Source organism: Sceloporus undulatus, chromosome 1, assembly GCF_019175285.1.
Source record: "Sceloporus undulatus isolate JIND9_A2432 ecotype Alabama chromosome 1, SceUnd_v1.1, whole genome shotgun sequence".
In the NCBI taxonomy this organism is placed as follows: domain Eukaryota; kingdom Metazoa; phylum Chordata; class Lepidosauria; order Squamata; family Phrynosomatidae; genus Sceloporus; species Sceloporus undulatus.
In genome coordinates this window covers 306,165,067-306,182,909 of record NC_056522.1, presented here as the reverse complement: position 1 = coordinate 306,182,909, position 17,843 = coordinate 306,165,067, and the positions used below count along the sequence as shown (strand labels likewise).

At 43.4% G+C, this 17,843-nt stretch overlaps 1 protein-coding gene across 1 annotated transcript in view; it reads left to right on the top strand.

Annotated features, from left to right (window-relative positions):
- Nucleotides 1–13,294: 13,294 nt before the first annotated feature.
- SYT13 (synaptotagmin 13) overlaps nucleotides 13,295–17,843 on the top strand; it is a 38,138-nt gene continuing 33,589 nt past the window's right edge. Inside the window, exon 1 of the mRNA XM_042438065.1 lies at nucleotides 13,295–13,804. Coding sequence (XP_042293999.1) covers nucleotides 13,622–13,804 — 183 coding nt within the window. The 5' untranslated portion in view covers nucleotides 13,295–13,621. The remainder of the gene's footprint in view (nucleotides 13,805–17,843) is intronic.

Genomic DNA, 17,843 nt, shown 5'->3' with positions numbered 1-17,843 from the left:
AAGCAAATAGGAGAGGCAGTGGCATCACTGGGGGGAGATGTGGGGGTGCAGACAACACTGGATGACACACCAGAGGGGGGGCTAGTTGGGCCCTTTCTTTCTTCAGTACGAAGGAATCAGATTGCAACCTTTCTGGTGTTCTATTGCCACACTTTCTCCCTGGGGAGGAAACCTGGCAAAAGAAGTGCAAGAGGGCCAAACACATGCCTTTCTGGTGTACACCTCCACATTGGTCCCAGCTAGTGATGCCACTGAGGATAGGGTGGCCATGTCTTTTTTCTTCACCAAGGACAGGTTGTGGTTTTTAAAAACATCTCAAGGGGGTGTTCCCACTTAGGATTTGATACGAATTAAATACAACGTTTTTAATAAAATCGAATTAAAATAACACTTGTTATCCCGCTTTGAGAATCGCTTTATTCATCGTTCCCATCTGCTTATTTAAATTGAATTTTTTACTTGCAAGCGTTCATTAAGCGTTCTCACTTGGCATGAATCGGTGTTAAAATAAAGCGACTCTTCTCCTCCATACCTTATTGGAGTTGTCAATCAATAGTACGTCAGAATGACGTAACGTTAACCCGGATTATTTGGAAGCGATTTATCTATCGACATCGTTTCCATTCATGACGTTTGTGAAATGATGTATTTTTGCGGTTTTTTTTAAAAATGAACCAATCAAGGCGCTTTAAACATCAAACATCATAAGCGCTGTCAGCATTTATACATTTCCCTCCGAATTTAGTAGGAACCCCAAGCTCTTTCCAGAGGAACTATGGGATAGGTTTTCTTCATGTCTCCAAGACACCAGTGTCATGCCCAGCCTGGAAGATGGCTTGGAGGACTCAGAGGATGAGCTGAGCCTCTGGGATCTGAAACTATAATGGAGGAGCCAGAGCCCAGGGGCTTGAACCTGTAATGGAAGAGCCAGAGGCTGGCCTAGTTCTGCTGGAGCAGAGTCTATGGCCCCTCCGAGGTTCAGCAGTCAAGTTTGCCTGGTGCCGAGGCTGTGGACATGGAGGAGGATCTGGGCCGTGTGCCTACCTTCAAGAGCGTCGAGCAGAAAGAGAGGGCCTTCGAAGATCTCAGGCTTTATCCGAAGCGTCTTCGTAATCAGCACAGCTGAAGGCCAGCTCCTTGCCTTCTTAAGCACCTGGAGCATGTGTGGTTCTTTGCCAGTGGATATCGATCTTTTAGGGGAAAGACTCTGTCTCTGGCTCTGGCTTCTTGTCTTGAATACCCGGAAACCTTGACTTGGACTGTTTATCGACCTGCCTATCTGTTACCTGAACCTTGGACGTCTGACAATTCTCTTTTGTAATCCCTTTTGATAAAGCAACTGCAACTCTCTAGGACTGTGTAGCTTACACTGATCTGCTGTGCTGGGAGGGGGTTGTTTGTTTGAGAACTAGTGCCTTATCAGCCCTTTGGCTGCTTTCCCGGACAGCAGGAGAATCCCTTGACAGAGCCCACAGATGAGGGGGGAGCTTCTGGCAAAGCGAATTTATTAGTAGGAACCCCAAGCTCTTTCCAGAGGAACTATGGGATAGGTTTTCTTCATGTCTCCCAAGAAGCCAGGGAGAATCCTTGACAGAGCCCACGATATGGGGGAGCTTCTGGCAAAGCGAATTTTTAGTAGGAAACCCAAGCTCTTTTCAGAGGAACTATGGGATAGTTTTCTTCATGTTCCCAAGACAGCCGGAGAAACCCTTGACAGAGCCCACAGTGAATGGGGGAAGCTTCTGGCAAAGTGAATTTATTGTAGGAAACCCAAGCTCTTTCCAGAGGAACTATGGGATAGGTTTTCTTCAGTCTCCCAAGACAGCCAGGGGAATCCCTTGACAGAGCCCACAGATGAATAGGGAGCTTCTGGCAAAGCGATTATAGTAGGGAAACCCAAGCTCTTTCCAGAGGAAACTATGGGATAGGTTTCTTCCATGTCTCCCAAGACAGCCAGGGAGATCCCTTGACAGCCCACAGATGAATGGGGGAAGCTTCGGGCAAAGCGAATTTATTAGTAGGAACCCCAAGCTCTTTCCAAGGAACATGGGATAGGTTTTCTTCATGTCTCCCAAGACAGCCAGGAAGAATCCTTCACAGAGCCCACAGATGAATGGGGGAGGCTTCTGGCAAAGCAGGGAGGGAGACTCTTCCCAAAGATTCTCTTCCCGGGTTGGAGGAGAAGGCAGATTCCGTTTGAGAAAGAGAGAGAGAAAGGCTCTATCCCCCCCCCCCATTGATCAGAGCCCTTCCCTGTCTGGGCGAGATCAGATGCCTCCTCGCGAGGAGCCTTCCTTCTGCCTGGGCGAGATCAGAGCCCAGCGGGCGCGGAATGCCTCTTTGAGAGGAGCCTTCCTTCTGCCTCTCCTCCGTTAGAAATGGGCTCTCCCCACACAGAGGGGAGGTTGCATCCACCGGGAAAAAGCCTGTGTCCTTTGCAATGCAGGCGCTTGAGCAGCCGAGACTTCAGGCGCTTAAAGCGATGAGAGATTAGCGCCTAAACCATTAAAATAAAATAAAAATAATCCTTATCTCTTATTGAAAGACCACGCGAACAAAGGGGTGAGGGAAGCAAAAAAGGCGACAGCCACGACGGAAAGGGGACCGAAAGGGCAACTCCCCCAATGACAGCCACCATTCAAATGATATCGTTCTATCTAATACTCGGTTCTAACTCGCATCATGGGAAAAACGTAGGTCGGGACCCTAGTGTTTTTTTACACGCGTTAAATGAGGAAAAACACGGATTTAATTTTTATCCCTTTTAGGATTCGATTTCTAGTGGGAACGATTCCGGGGTGTCTAGAACCGTTCTGATTTTAAACGGATCCTAATGGGAACGCTACCTAAAGGATTCGATTCAGAACGGGGGGTTTCCCTAGTGGGAACACCCTCAAGGCTTTCACAAAAAGCACCGAGTCTTGTCTTTAGAGCAAAGATGGTGTATATATAAAATTTACGCAAACAGCAGTTCTATGTGTCTCTGTTTGAATGGCTATATTGCTGGGGAATGTTGAAGACTTTAAAAAAAATGAAAAGGGGGAGCAACTTGACCACACTCACGATCATTGGCCACAGGTGGAAGTCTCCCCAACATGGTAAGCTTGGCTACATCTATGCTGCAGAATTAATCAGTTTGACATGCTTTAACTGCCATAGAATCATAGTGCTGGAAGAGACCCACAGGGCCATCCAACAACCCCCTGCCATGCAGGAAATCTAAATCAAAGTATCCCCGACAGATGGCCATCCAGCCTATGTTTAAAAACCTCTAAGGAGAGTTCCCTACACTCCGAGGGAGTTTGTTCCACTGTCAAACGCCTTTACTGTCAGAAGTTCCTCCTAATGTTGAGGTGGATCTCTTTTCCTGGAGCTTGCATCCATTGCTCCAGGTCCTAGTTCTGGAGAGCGCAGAAACAAGTTAGCTCCCTCCTAATAGACATCCCTTCAGTATTTAAACGGGTATCAACATCCTTTCTCTCTCCAGGCTAAACATCCCCAGCCCCCTAGCTTGTAGTCGCCCTCCTTTGGACCACTCCAGTTTCTCAACATCCTTTTTAAATTGTGGTGCCCAGACCGGACACATATTCCAGGTGGGGCCTGACCAGAGCAGAATAGAGTGGCACTTTCTTCCCTTGATCTAGACACTAACTTCTATGATGCAGCCTAAAATCGCATTGGTTTGTAGCTGCTGCATCGCACTGTGAACATGTTCAATTTGTGGTTACTTGGACTCCCGATCCCTTTCACTGTAGTCTCGTTCAACCGGTATACCCATCCTATATCTGTGCATTTTTTATGCCCTAAGTGCCGTACCTTACATTTCTCCGTGTGAAACATTTTGTTAGCTTTGGCCCAGCTTTCTAATCTATTAAGGTCATTTTTAATTTTGATCCTGTCCTAGGGATATTGAGCCATGACTCAGTGATAATGAATTCTTGGATTTGTTTTTCTGTGAGAATCAGTTGTTGGTGTCACAGCAAATACAAATCACAGGATTCCTTAGGGTGGAGCCATGACCTTTAAGTAGTATCAGACTGCATTATTTTGCAGTGTACGTGCAGCTAATGCATTAATCTTCACAGTTATGCAAGTATATGCTAGGTCTGTAATGAATATCATCATCGTCTCATCATCATCTCTTTTTTGTAGTGCATTTTCTGTTGTGGAGGAATGCCTAAGTGGCCACCCTATATTGTCAAGGATAAATGTCTGAGAAGAAGCCTACTATGGCTGATCTGGGAGTCTAAAAGAAACTCCTATACCTGTTGGCCATGTGGCAGATCTTTTTTGGAGTTTTTTTTCTGCTAATATATTATTTTCAGTCTCAGAGGTTGGATGACAAGATGCTTTGATTAAGGCACATATGATGCCTTCCAGATGTTATTTAATTCTCTTAATCTTCTGACAGCTTCATTTTTTTTTCTGGCAGGAGTGAAAGAAAACCTCATGTTGGTTTTGATTTAGCGCTGTACCTTACCACCCCCCCGGCAAAAAAAAAAAGAAAAGAAAAAGAAAAAGTATAAAGAAAGAAGAAAGAAAGAAAGAAAAGAAAAGAAAAGAAAGATCAATTTTGCATTATTTATTCTGGTCTGATTTTAATGAAGACATAAACACACACATGCACACACATTTAGGGTTATTCTCATAAGCCCCTGAGCATAGTATTGTGTATAGTGTTATACACGGGTTTTTGCACTCAGATCCGGGTGACTCTGGTCAGCTATGCGAATTCACATTATAACGCACATGTTTTTTCACACCTGGTTGTCCTTCGTTGCCCTTCCGAATCGAGGGGGAATCAAATCCAAGGCAATTCACGTGATGCAGATTCACACAAGTGGAGTGAGTGCATTGTCTTACCACCCAGTACATACCATGTGGATTCGATGATTCGATCAGGACCCTTGCACATGCTCAGTGCGGGTCTGAATGCATTGTGACCTTTGCCCTTCCAGGGTGAAGAAGAGACACTTCCTGGTTCCACTTTCACATGAATGCTGCTTCACGTTTCTTCCTACTTCATTTTCCCTCCCTGGCAGCCAAATTCAAATGGGTCCTCTGTGTCAGGCCCCCTCCATTTCAGCCACATCTACATCTATTCTCCTGTCATTCTCTCATCTATTTTAGCCACATCTACATCTATCCTCTGTGCCGAGCCCCCATCCATTTATTATTAGTATTATTATTATTATTATTATTATTATTATTATTATTATTATTATTATTATTAAATTTATTTCACTGTGAAATAATCAGTGTAAAAGCTGCTGGTTTACTTGGAAGTAAATCCTTTGGATCTGAAGGAGACTCATTTTGGAGGATTGCAGAAATGATCCGGTTTCCCTTATGCTCCCTAAAATATCACCACCCTGAATCCAATCCACTCTCCTTCCCTTTGTAACAGCTGCCTTCTCTTAGGTTGCATCCACACTGGGGAGATAATTCGGTTTAACTCCACTTTAAATGTCCTGTCTCACTGCTATGGAATTCTGGGAACTGTAGTGTTGTGAGACATTGAGCCTTCTCTGGCAGAGAGCTCTGGTGCCTCAGCAAACTAATAATTTGTTGTTGTTATTATTATTATTATTTTAAAAACTTTTTTTTGGTTTTTTAAATTATAATTATTATAATTATTCTCCATGCTCCCTAATCCAATCCACTCTCCTTCCCTTTGTAACAGTTGCCTTCTCTTAGGTTGCATCTGCACTTGGGAAATAATCCAGTTTGACTCCACTTTCACTGTCCTGGCTCAGTTCTATGGAATTCTGGGAGTTGGAGTTTGTTGTGGGGTCCTTGGCTTCAAGGATATGGAATTCTGGGAACTGGAGTTTGTTGCCCTCAGCCTCTGATGGCCCCCCTCCATTGCTCCCATCTCTCCCCTAGCCTCCTGTTTCATTTCCTCCATCCCTGTCATCTACCCTTCCGAGCAACGGAAGAAATTGGGGCAAAATTGCAGCACAGCATCATGGGCAATGTGGGACCTTGGAGGTCTGGGGGGGGGGGTGTACCATGGTGGAAGCAAAGTTGAATTCCACACCAGACCAATTTGGAGTGAAATCAAAGTGAGATTGGAAGCAATTTCTGTGAATTCACTTGTTACTGAATTCACCAAAATGAGGAATCACTTTGGAATCACTGCGGAAGCACCACAGAACGAGCCCCCCATAGAAAGCAGTCATTACTGTATGAATTCGCATTGTTGGACCCGCAAACACATCAGATCAGAGCTGTAAAAAGCTGCAAAAACCTCAGTGTGATAAACACCTATGAAGCAAAACAGTGTTTCAGGAGGGCTCTTGGTCATTGTAAATAGCATCGTAGCAGACACTCATTCTTAGTACAGCCATCATTCACATGCTAGTGGATCTGCCTCCCCCCTGTCAGCTGTACACTGTTTAGCTGTGGTCACAAACAACATTTCAGGACAAGCTTTCTTTGCAGATTTTTCAAAACATCGACCCCTATTTAGGAGACACACACCCCCCCCAATCCAAGAAATGGTTGGAATAATTGTTTATAAAGCTTAAGGCTGTGCAGATCATCTTGTCCTAAGATATGTTGATGCCTGAGGCAAGGGACAAGGTGGCACTCTTCTCCATATAGAAGATGACAGGACTGACAACTAGATCTTCAACAGTAATAACAGGACTGTGCCCTGAACTACCATACTACACAAAAGAGAAACAAGCTGTTTTATGGGCAGGGAGTGTCGTACATGCAGGCATACCCTCCGACACATTGCCCCTGCTCTGTGTGCAGTAATCTAAGACAGCTGACCTATGATGATTAATAGTCTCTGTGGAGACTTCAACAATCTGTTGGATTTTGGGGCAAACAATGATGTTACAAAAAACATGTACAGTAGTGCCTCCACATTTGCTAGGGTTAGAGGCACAGGAGCCCTGTGAAAGCGGAAAAACCACAAATAAAAAAAACTCACTACTTTTTTACCTGAGAGACCACCTCTCTAGGAATCGCTAGGTCCTCTAGTGAAACTCTATGGACAATATCTGCCAAAAGTTTAGAGAATTATGCTGGGGAGGACCTACAAATGCTTAGAAAAGGGTTTTCTCTAGTAATCTTTAGGTCCTCCAGCACAACTCTATGGTCAATTCCCAGCAGAATTTCTCTGGAGGACTTAGAGATTACTAGAGAAAACATATTAATTAAATCTGCAAGTAATCAAAACCATAAAAGTCGAAGCTGCAAATGAGAAGGGCCAACTGTAATGTCTTGAGCTTTTACACTGAGTCTCCTGCCATCTCCCCTGGAGTGTCTAGTGTTATGTTTAACTTTAAAAATCATTATCCCAGCTGATGATTAAGACAACTCAGCAGCCCACTCACTTGACATCACAACTTTGGTATGTGGGGGAGAAAATACTATTTTGGTCTAGGCCTCCGGCTAACTTCAGCCCACATGATGCATTGTGGGAGCTGGAGTCTAAAAAGCACCTCTGTCAGCTTGATCTGGAGCAGTTTCTGTGTTGCCTTGCCTATCTGCCACTCACCCATCCCACCCTGCAATGCAAATCCTCACACTGTCCCCTTACATGTGTTTGTTGTGTGCCTTCAAGTTGTTTCTGATGTATGGTGACCTTAAGGTGAACCTACCATGGATTTTTCTTGGCAAGATTTGTTCACAGGAGGCTTGCCATTGTCTTCCTCTGAGGCTGAGAGTATGTGACTTGCCTAAGGTCACCACTACACCATGCTGGCTCAGTCATGTGGTCACTGAATTCATGAACAAAAGTGAAATCACTTCAGGCATCCTGGGATGCCCTATTAAAAACTTTCTACTGGCAGGTTATGCTACAAACCAGATCTTTAAGGAAGATGACAAGGAAGGAGGGATTTGATGTATGAGATATTTTACTGCATTGTTCTGTATTGGAGGGGGGGCATAACAGTATTAAGAATATCAAATGCAGCATGAAGGAGAACAATGAACTATGACAAAGTTCCCTGATGACCTCCTGAAAGGCCATCAGCATCATTACATGCTGATTTAAAAAAAAAAAAAAGCACAGAAAATGTTTTGCATTAACATTCTACACTGTACAGCAGACTTCCATGACTCACTGCCCTTCCACTTTCTAAAATATATTTATTAGTCTTAAAGAGTTAAAAAGGGAATGATTCCCAATGGGCATTGAGGCGCTCAGTGGTGGTGACTCATGCACACAAATCATCCTTTACCTTAAGTTATTCATCCTGAGTTTTTTTTTTTTTTAAGCCACCTTACAGAAGCACATCGCTTGCAGCTGGGATAATTAAGGGGAATGGCTAAACATCTCTCAGTCGTCACCACACCTCCTAATTGCAGATATGGGACATCTTGGTTACAGGATCTGAAAATTGAGTGTTATATTCTAGTAATAGCACAAGGGAGAGCCAGAGTGGTATATTGGTTTGAGCATAGGACTAGCATTCTGGAGACCAGGGTTTGAACAGGGACGTAGCCAAGAGAGATGTCCGTGGGTTCGGACCCCCCCCCCCAGTCCATTAGATACAATGAATGGTGCATGCCGTTGCGCCACCATGCCTAAGCCCTATGGTGGCACTTAGTCTGGATCCCCCCTTCCCCAAATCCTGGCTACCTGGTTTGAATCCCTGTTCAGTCATGGAAACCCACTGAATGGCTTGGGGCAAGTCACACTCTTTCAGCCTCAGAGGAAGATAGAAACAAACCCCCTCTGAACAAATCTTGCCAAGAAAATCCTGTGATAGGAACACTTTAGGGTCACCGTAAGTTGGAATCATCCTGAAGACATGCAACACACACACACACCCAAGATCAAGTGGAAGCTGGACAGAAAGTTTTAAAAAATGAAAACTGTAGCCACATGTTGTGTAACAACATACTATGGATGCATGCATGTCTATCAAGTGTAATACAGGCATATCCCAGTTAACAAAGCCTCTGTCAATGAAGTTCATTTTTACAGAGATTTTGTAGGCCCCAATCCCCCTTTCATCCTCTTTCTACCTTTAAAGTTTTTGGCAGCTACTGCATTGGGAGGATGGTGAAGGAGGGCTGAAGAGACAGACTTTTTGTTGGGTTGCAGAAGTGTGTCTTCATTAAATAATGCAATAAACAAGGCTTGAGCTGGGGAACAGCAAGGACAGTAGCTGATGTTATTGTAGCCGTGTGCACCTGTCTGCAACAGGCACGCTAAACATGAGCTGCCTCCAGAATCTCTTACAAGCATGTACAAACACAAGAAGAAAAAAGAGGAAAGCAGATAAGCCCACCTCAGCAGATACTCCCAGCTTGTTACAAAAACGCAGATCTAAATGTTGGCCTCCAAAATGGAAATCCTAAGAAAAGAGTAGGGTGGTAAAAGAAAAAATAATCCTGGAATGTATTTTGGAAGAAGTCCTTAAGTGATCTCTAAATTGATCAAAATATCTTTATTTACTTAGGCAAAGTCTACCCTTATGTGGTTGTTTCATTTTATATTTCCATATTGTTAGTTTTAAACAAAAAGCTTTCTGAAACCTGTTCAGTTGCTCTTTTCTTTTTTCTTTTCTTTCTTTTTTTTTATTGTGTAGAAACCTGTCTCTATTCTTTCCATGTTATTTCTGCCTCTAGTACCAAATTGTATGCTGAAGAGGTAACGCTCAGAAACACATCTATTTCATTAACTGAGGTGTGCTTGTACAAGGCCAGGAAGTAAAGGATTACAGTTTTCTAAAAAGGGCAGAAAGTCTGATTTCTGGTTGACTATTTACACAGGTGGCCCTCACATCAATCCATGTGATTCTTTTTTCCTATTTGTAATTTTTATAAAAAGAGGTGTCAGGACCTAAATGGCAAGAGCGTCATTCTGCAGAACCGGATGGTTCCCTGGTCTGTAGTAGAAAGAGGCTGTAGCAATATAAAAAGCAGCTACCTCAAATGCAGAACCAGAAAAAGTGGAGTACAAATCCTAGATACCAAATCCTAGATACCCTATCCTAGTATATACCCTAGATACTATGGCCACCCAGCTCATTTTGAACTTAGACAAGATATTTTCCAGGAATAAAAGAAACACCTACCAATGCTTATTGGCAAGACAACATCCTTGCAATGGGGCATGGTCAGTTGACCTATTTCAGGAAGGACCATGAAGGAGGAAGCAGTTAAAAGCAGAAGCTGGTTGTCTGAGTGCAGGAAAATTAAAACAAAAACTCTGGGAGAGGTGGAGCAATGATGGACTGGATGTAAGTTATCAACTAGAGGCTTAATGAAAACAAGATAGTGGTACTGACGGTCAATAAACAAATGAATACTGGAGTAGAAGGATAATCTGTTTCAGATGGGGTTGCATTCCTTCCAGTGGGTCAGGTTTGCAGTATTGGTCTTGAACATCCATGTCGGGACTGCATTTGTCAGCATCAACCCATAATAGCTGACAGTTTACAAGTCTCTGAGACAGTGAATCCATTTTGGGGTTTGTTTGCTGATGTTTTGTGCCTTTAAATCATTTCCAACTTATGGCGACTCTAAGATGAAACCATCACCACATTTCCTTTGAAAGATTTGTTCAGAAGGGGTTTGCCTTCTTCTGAGACTGAGGCGGGTTACAAACCGCCATAAAGTACGCGCTCCGCGCGTACTAGGGTTAGGAAGGGCCGTATTAGGGTTAGGAAGGTTCTTACCTTCCTGACGGCCCTTCCTCCCAGTACGTGCGGAGCGCGTACTTTTTTGCGGTGCCCATCCACATGGGCGCCGCCATGTTGACGTACTGGACGCTGTGCGTCCAGACGTGTCGCGGCGGAAGTGACGTCGCGAGGGCGCACTCCACCCCTCGCGGCGCCACTTCCGCGTTCAAAAAAGGAGCGGCATTTCGCTGCTCCTTTTTTGCTGCGCAGGGAAGCCTCGCGGTCTGGCAGCTGGGGCTTCCCTGCGCAGCGAATGGCGGCGGCGGGAAAACGGCCCCTTGAGGGCCGTTTGTAACCCGCCTGAGAGAGTGTAGGTTGCCAAAAGTCACCCAGTGGGCTTCCATAGCTGAGTGAAGATTTGAACCCTGGTCTTTAAAGTCATAGTCCAATGCTCATGCCACCACACCATGCTGGTTCTAGAGTTTAATTTTCACTTTAAAGAGCTATCCAAGCTACTGAAGGTGCTAAGGCTATTTTGGAGATAGGTTTCCATACCTTCAACACTTGAGTTAAAATCCTTAAGTCCTTTAACATTATACAATTAGAGCACTCTGATTCCAGTTTAAATTGTAATGACAACATACCATGGAATTCTATGATTTCTAGTTGCGTGGGGAGGGGTAGAATTCTGAGTCAGAAAGTCTAGTATGATTTCAGGCCACCTGTCAACTTATGGCAACCCCATGAATTTCATAGGGTTTTCTTAGGCAAGAAATATACAGAGGTGATTTTGGTAGTTCCTTCCTTTGAAATACAGCCTACAGCATCTGCAAGACCTGAGCAGGGCTGCTGCTGATAGGATGACGTGAAGGTCTCTCATTCATAGGGTCCCACCTAGAGTAGTCCTATTCAATTGATTGTTGAATGGTAAGGGAATGGATGAGGGGAAACAAATTCAAGCTGTATCCAGAGAAAACAGGTACTCGCGATAGGTACCCCAAGTCCAGGGAAGGAGATTTATCAACCTGTCCTGGATGGGGTCACACTTCCCCTAAAGGATGAAGTTCGCAGCTTGGGAGTGCTCCTGGACTCATCTCTACAGTTGTCATTTCAAATAAGTATTTTCCGGCATATAAGACGACTGGGCGTATAAGACGACCCCCAACTTTTCCAGTTAAAATATAGAGTTTGGGATAAATTCACTGTATAAGACTACCCCTCTTCCAATGCACACCAAATAAAAATTTAAAAAAACATCAGATTTGATTTCAATATGGTAATTTTAATTCAAATGCTTATGACATGCAGGTACTTAGCAGGAAAACTTGTTGTATACAAAGCCTGCTAGGATTGGTCAGCTCTCCCTGCCTGCACAGCCCTCCCTGTCTCCAAGACTATCAGAGCGGTAGCGCAAACACAGCTCTTTTTTCCAGACCCCGCAGCCTTGAGCTCCCCCCACCATATGCTGCGACCGCAGAGTGTCCAGTCCGGCTCGGAAGTTTCAGCACCTGCCATATCAGATGACCCCTGGCGTATAAGACGACCCCTGACTTTTGAGAAGATTTTCCTGGGTTAAAAGGTAGTCTTATACACAGTAGATGTGACAGCCAGGAGTGCTTGGTATCAAGTGATCAAAATTTGGCTACCAGTCGTGAAGAATAGCAAAATAAGGACTCAGCAAATGCAAATGGGAAACCATTCAGAGTCAGGGGCTTTCCCAGCAGATAATGATCACCAATTAGCAGACATTAATCCTCGTTTGCATTAGCTTCCCAGCCTGAGACCAGCCATCAGCACAGAACAATACACATGTAAATCACTCCTGCGTTCCCAGGCTCACACAGTATATATACAACCAGTTTTTCCAGGCAAAGCATTCTCTGAAGATGCCAGCCACAGATGCTGACGAAACGTCAGAAAGAAACTCTGCTAGAACATGGCCACGTAGCCCGAAAAACCCACAAAAAACTATGGTCTCAAACCGGATTATTTATGCAGAGTCTTTTGGACCAACATGTTTAGCTTGGAGAAGAATGAGCAGTGACATGATAGCCATCTTTAAATATCTGCTGTGATGTCATGTAGAACACAAACCAATGGATTCAAATTACAGCAAAAGAGATCCCACCTAACATTAGGAAGAACTTCTTTATAAATTGTTCAATAGTGGAATAGACATATAGGGTGGTGGACTCCCCTTCTAAACAGAGGTTGGGTGGGGATCTTTCAGGAGTGTATACAGTTCTGTATTCTGGCATGGCAGAGGGTTAGATTAGATGGTCCTTGTGGCCCCTTCCAACTGAAAGATTTTATTATTCCATCACCGTAATCCTGCCAGCACACTACAGGAAAACTTGATTTATTTTGCTGTGGCTATCCTGGTATAGCTGGGAATGAATGGGGAAGTACCAGTTGTAACTTCCCTCTGGTTAAAAAGAGGCCACCTGTATGTAGGTATCAGCCTGGCACAGGTTATTAGTTACCCACTTTGTTTAGCAGCAGTTATGTCCTGAATTGCAAATAACAACAGCATGCTTTGCTAGAGATATTTCAAGACAGTTTGCAGCAAGCCCCTATAAAAGGGTCATTCATCAGTGTCTTGGATGCACTTTCTGTGAGTTGGGCAATGCACAGCCCAGCCCCTTCTTGCTGACGTCTGGCTCTATCGCACATCAGACTTTTCCCACTGGAGCAGAGGAAAGAGCTTCAATGAAATCTGCCTGCTTGCAGTCTTAAAGAGACTGCAGACACTGGAACCGCTCCTTCCTCTGCTTCCGTTTGCTTCTTCCCCAAGAGCTTCAGCCCAGAAATACCACCAGGAAGGATGAAGAGAGATAATTGGTGATAGGCTAGCAATGCAGGAGTGGAGAGGTGACGCGTTAGTTTCTTTTGAATCACTTTTCTTTAGCATCTGCTAAGGAGGATCTATTACTTTCATCCAAAGAGGCTGAGATCAGGCTAAAACCCTGCAAGGAGATGAAGGACGATCATGCTGGCTGAGTAAAGTTGTGGCTGCCTAGTCTGAGACAATGGTTTTGTCTGTTCCAGTGATTGCTCTAGGAGCTACCTTGGGGACGGCTACAAGCATCCTTGCCATATGTGGTCTCACCTGCTTATGCAAATGCAAGAGAGCTGGGAAAGCATCTCCTGACAAGGAAAAAGGTCTAGACGTTGAAAATGCCAAGCCCAGTGTGCTTCAGACAGTCCAGCAGGTAAAGCCCTTCACTGAGGGTGTTCTTTGCTCTACTTCCAGAGCCACAGTGGCTCAAGAAGTGAAGGGTTTCTCTTACTCTAGAGGTTGCCCAGCAGGAAATATAATCTGATTGATAGCAATTGATTCTCTTTGCAGCCTTTCAGGGTGCAACATGACTTCTGTGCAGAGAGGGAGGGAGAGATGGGCTCAGGTGGCATGTGGGATTATGAAAGCAAGAGACAGCTTTTTGGAAAAGGAAAGGTGGGCATGTGTGTGACAAAGATGCAGCAACCTCTCAATCAGTCTCTGGGTGGATGCAGACTTCAGGCAGAAAAAGGACTAGTAATTTGGCTTGAATGTTTTTATGATGCTCTTTGATTTTTTATTTTTATTTTTTTGTTCACATGCATGTTTGGACATATGCCTCTGCTACAAAAGAAAAAGCCCTCTCTATAGTGGCTTGAGCACTGAACTATGATGCTGGAGACCAGGGTTCAAATTCTGGCTCAGCCATGGAAACTCACTGCGTGACCCTGGGTAAGTCACACTGTCTCAGCCTCAGAGGATGGCAATGGCAAACCCCCTCTGAAGAAACATGCCAGGAAAACACCCATGATAGGTTCACCTTAGGGTCACCATAAGTCGGTAACAACTGGAGGGCACACAGCAACCACAAACAATATAAAGTAACTAACATATCATTTATTTATTTATTTATTTATTTACCTTTTAGGATAAAACCTCCCAAGATGGTGTACTTCAAAATTTAAAATCTAGTGAATATAATAAAATATCTATTTTTAAATAAAAAAGCAGTTGATCAAAATGTACAGTTAAAAATCACATCAGCTCCTTCAGAGTGCTAAATCAATTTTGAACCAAAATAAATGAGTGCCTGCTTGGAGGGCCATTAAAGAAGGCCTGGTAGAGATCAGTTATGGCAGAGTTTTACAAGTTGGGGGCCACTATGAAAAAGGTCCTTTTCCTTGTGCCTCCATCCATACAAACTGCACTTACAATGGGACACACAGATCCAGCTTCTAGTGTTGATCTCAGAGTATAGGCAGCTTTGTTGTTCTTTGTCTCTGACGTATGGTGACTCTAAGGCAGTGATGGCGAACCTATGCCACACATGCCAGAGGTGGCACTCAGAGCCCTCTCTGTGGGCACACATGCTGTCGCCCTAGCACAGAGTTTGCCAGAGTTTCTTACTAGAAAGCCAGAGGGACGTGGCACTTCGCAATAAATAAGTGGCATCTGGGTTGCAGTTTGGGCACTCAGTCTGTAAAAGGTTCACCATCACTACTCTAAGGAGAACCTACCATTGTGTTTTCATGGCAAGGTGTGTTCAGAGGGGGGTTGCCTTTGCCTTCCTCTGAGGCTGAGGGCACTAGGTTTCTATGGCTGAGCAGAGATTCAAACCCGGATCTCCCAGAGTCTTGGTCCTACACTCAAACCACTACACTATGCTGCCTTTCTATAGGCAGCTTGATATATATATATATAAAACAATATAGTATATATTAAGGTGCATGGAAAAATCTTAAGACAAGGCATAAATAAAACAATCTAATTATTTAATGATAGTTGTTGATACTGAGTGAATTTGTGTTGTCCAAAATAAAGTTCAGCTATTGTCACCTTACTGGATTATCTCAGTGGGTAACTATGTGTGTATATGCCATCAAGTCACCTGTCAACATGTGGCAACCCCATGATTTTCATAGTGTTTTCTTACTACAGTGGACCCTTGTTATACGCTGGGGTTTGGTTCCAAGATCCACCGTGGATAACAAAATCCATGGCTGCTCAAGTCCCAATAAATATAATGACATAGCAAAATGGTGCCCCTTATAAAAAATGGAAAAATCAAGGTTTGATATTTGAAATTTATAGTTTTTTGGAACATTTTCAAACCGTGGATGCTTGAATCCATGTATAAAAAATCCGTGTATAAGAAGGGCCGACTGTATATGTGATACAATGACCATGTAGTGCTCAGGTATACAGAGTGGAAGCAATTTATGACCAGAGATCAGTAGGGATCATTACACACAGTTTTGGGAATTAGATTCCATCCCAGACATTTATTTGTTGAATGGGCATAAGTAATTAATTATTTCTTGGCTTCAGGTATCCATCTGGAAAATGTATGTGTGTGTGTGTGTGTGTGTGTGTGTGTGTGTGTGTGTGTGTCTTCAAGTTGCCTGTCAAATTATAGCAACTTTCTTAGGCAAAGACTACTCAGAGGTGGTTTTGTCAGCTCCTTCCTCTGAAATGTAGCTTACAGCACCTGGAATTTGTTGGTGGTCTCCCATTCAAGGCCTAACCAGAGCTGACTCTACTTAGCTTTTAAGATGCGACAGGATCTGATGTTTTGGGGGAATTTATTTATGAAGATATTTTAATACCATTTTCCAGCACTAAGAAGGACCCTTTAATTATTTTTGGCAAGAACAACACAGAATAAACCCATATTAGAAAAAAATAAATGAATGAAATAAAACTTAAAGTGAAAGTATTGTCAATCATTCAATTCCCTCCAAAATTTCACAAATGATAATAAGGACATATGTGCCAAAGCAAGTCGCCAAAAGTTATTAATGGGGAAAAACACATAAGCTAGGAGAGGCTACAGCAGTTTGCTTTTGCCTAAGGCTACTGAAAAAGGGAAGATCCTACATCTCTTCCTCCCCCCCCTTCCAAAATTAACTGAGTACAAGCCACTTTTGTATTTTGAAGTAAGATGAGGACAAAAAGGAAAAGTAGGAGGAAAAGAGAGAAATTGGAACATTTTAAAAGCAGAGAGTTAATTTGAACCGCGCCCTGCCAAATCTGGACAGCTGGCAGGTATGTTATTTTTTTCATATATTAGAAGACACTGGATATACATAATTTTATTACAAATTATAAAATTATGGGATAGTGCTGCAATGGCTTAGGCTCTGTACAGACCATTGCTCTGGGCTGGCTGGGGGTCAGAGTTGGGGTGTAGCATCTCTACGGCACACACCCCAGTTCCACCTCCAGGATGCCATGATGTCATGCACCCCTCCACATGGCGTGCGGCATCACAGCACTCCTCCAGTGCTGCATCCGTATGATGCAGCACCCAAAGAGCAACATATAGCCATGACTCCATGGTTATTGCGCCCATTCCAGCTCCTTTTTGCACCTTGGAAAGGCTGGATCGGGGCTGCAAAGGGGCACCCATGGAGGTCGCCCATTTGAGGCTGTTCATACAGCCCCTTAGGTCTCTAACTATATGAGGCAAACATCAATAATTATAGAATTTATTGGTTACCAGTCATCACCATTTGCAAATGAAAAACCTTATATCCTAGATATATTTCTTAGAAATGTTAGGAGTTTCCCCCCTTTTGAAGCTCATTCCTATAGCCTTCTGTAGTATGATTTTCTTTTGGATCTTGTGAAGAGATTATTTTTGTTTAGTCTGCTTTAAAAAAAAAACACAAGATTTTGAATAATCTTGTTCAAAATCACAAAAAAAAAAAACAAGGGGAATAATAATATTTTCACTGCTGGCATAGAATTCTATAACTAGGGGTGCTACCACAGAAAAGATCCTGCTTTTGCCAAGAGACCCTCTTTTAGTGGTGAGACATACTAGAGACGTCTTCAAAATTATCCTAACATATAGGCAGGTTTGTATGGAAGGAGGGGAACTTTTAGATATCCTGACTGCAAGCTGTGTAGGTAAGCTGTAAAGATAAATATGAATTTGCTTATAAAGCACATTGACAGCTAGCATATGACTAGTCTACTTTGTTCTGAGAAGCTTCCCCAGAGAGCATCCTGGCTGCTGCATTCTGCACCATCTGCAGTTTGCAAACACTTTTTAATAGGAAGCCCCACATAAAGCTTGTTACAGAATAAAAACTGTTTTCCAAATTTACTTGATATACAGTATTGGTTAATGAGGACTGTTGTGATATGGAGAACAGTATTCACATCTCAGCTAACCCTGCAAACAGCTGGGGTGATCTATAATCACATTTTAATTCAGCTAATCTTATTTATAGAACTAGTTTGTAGAC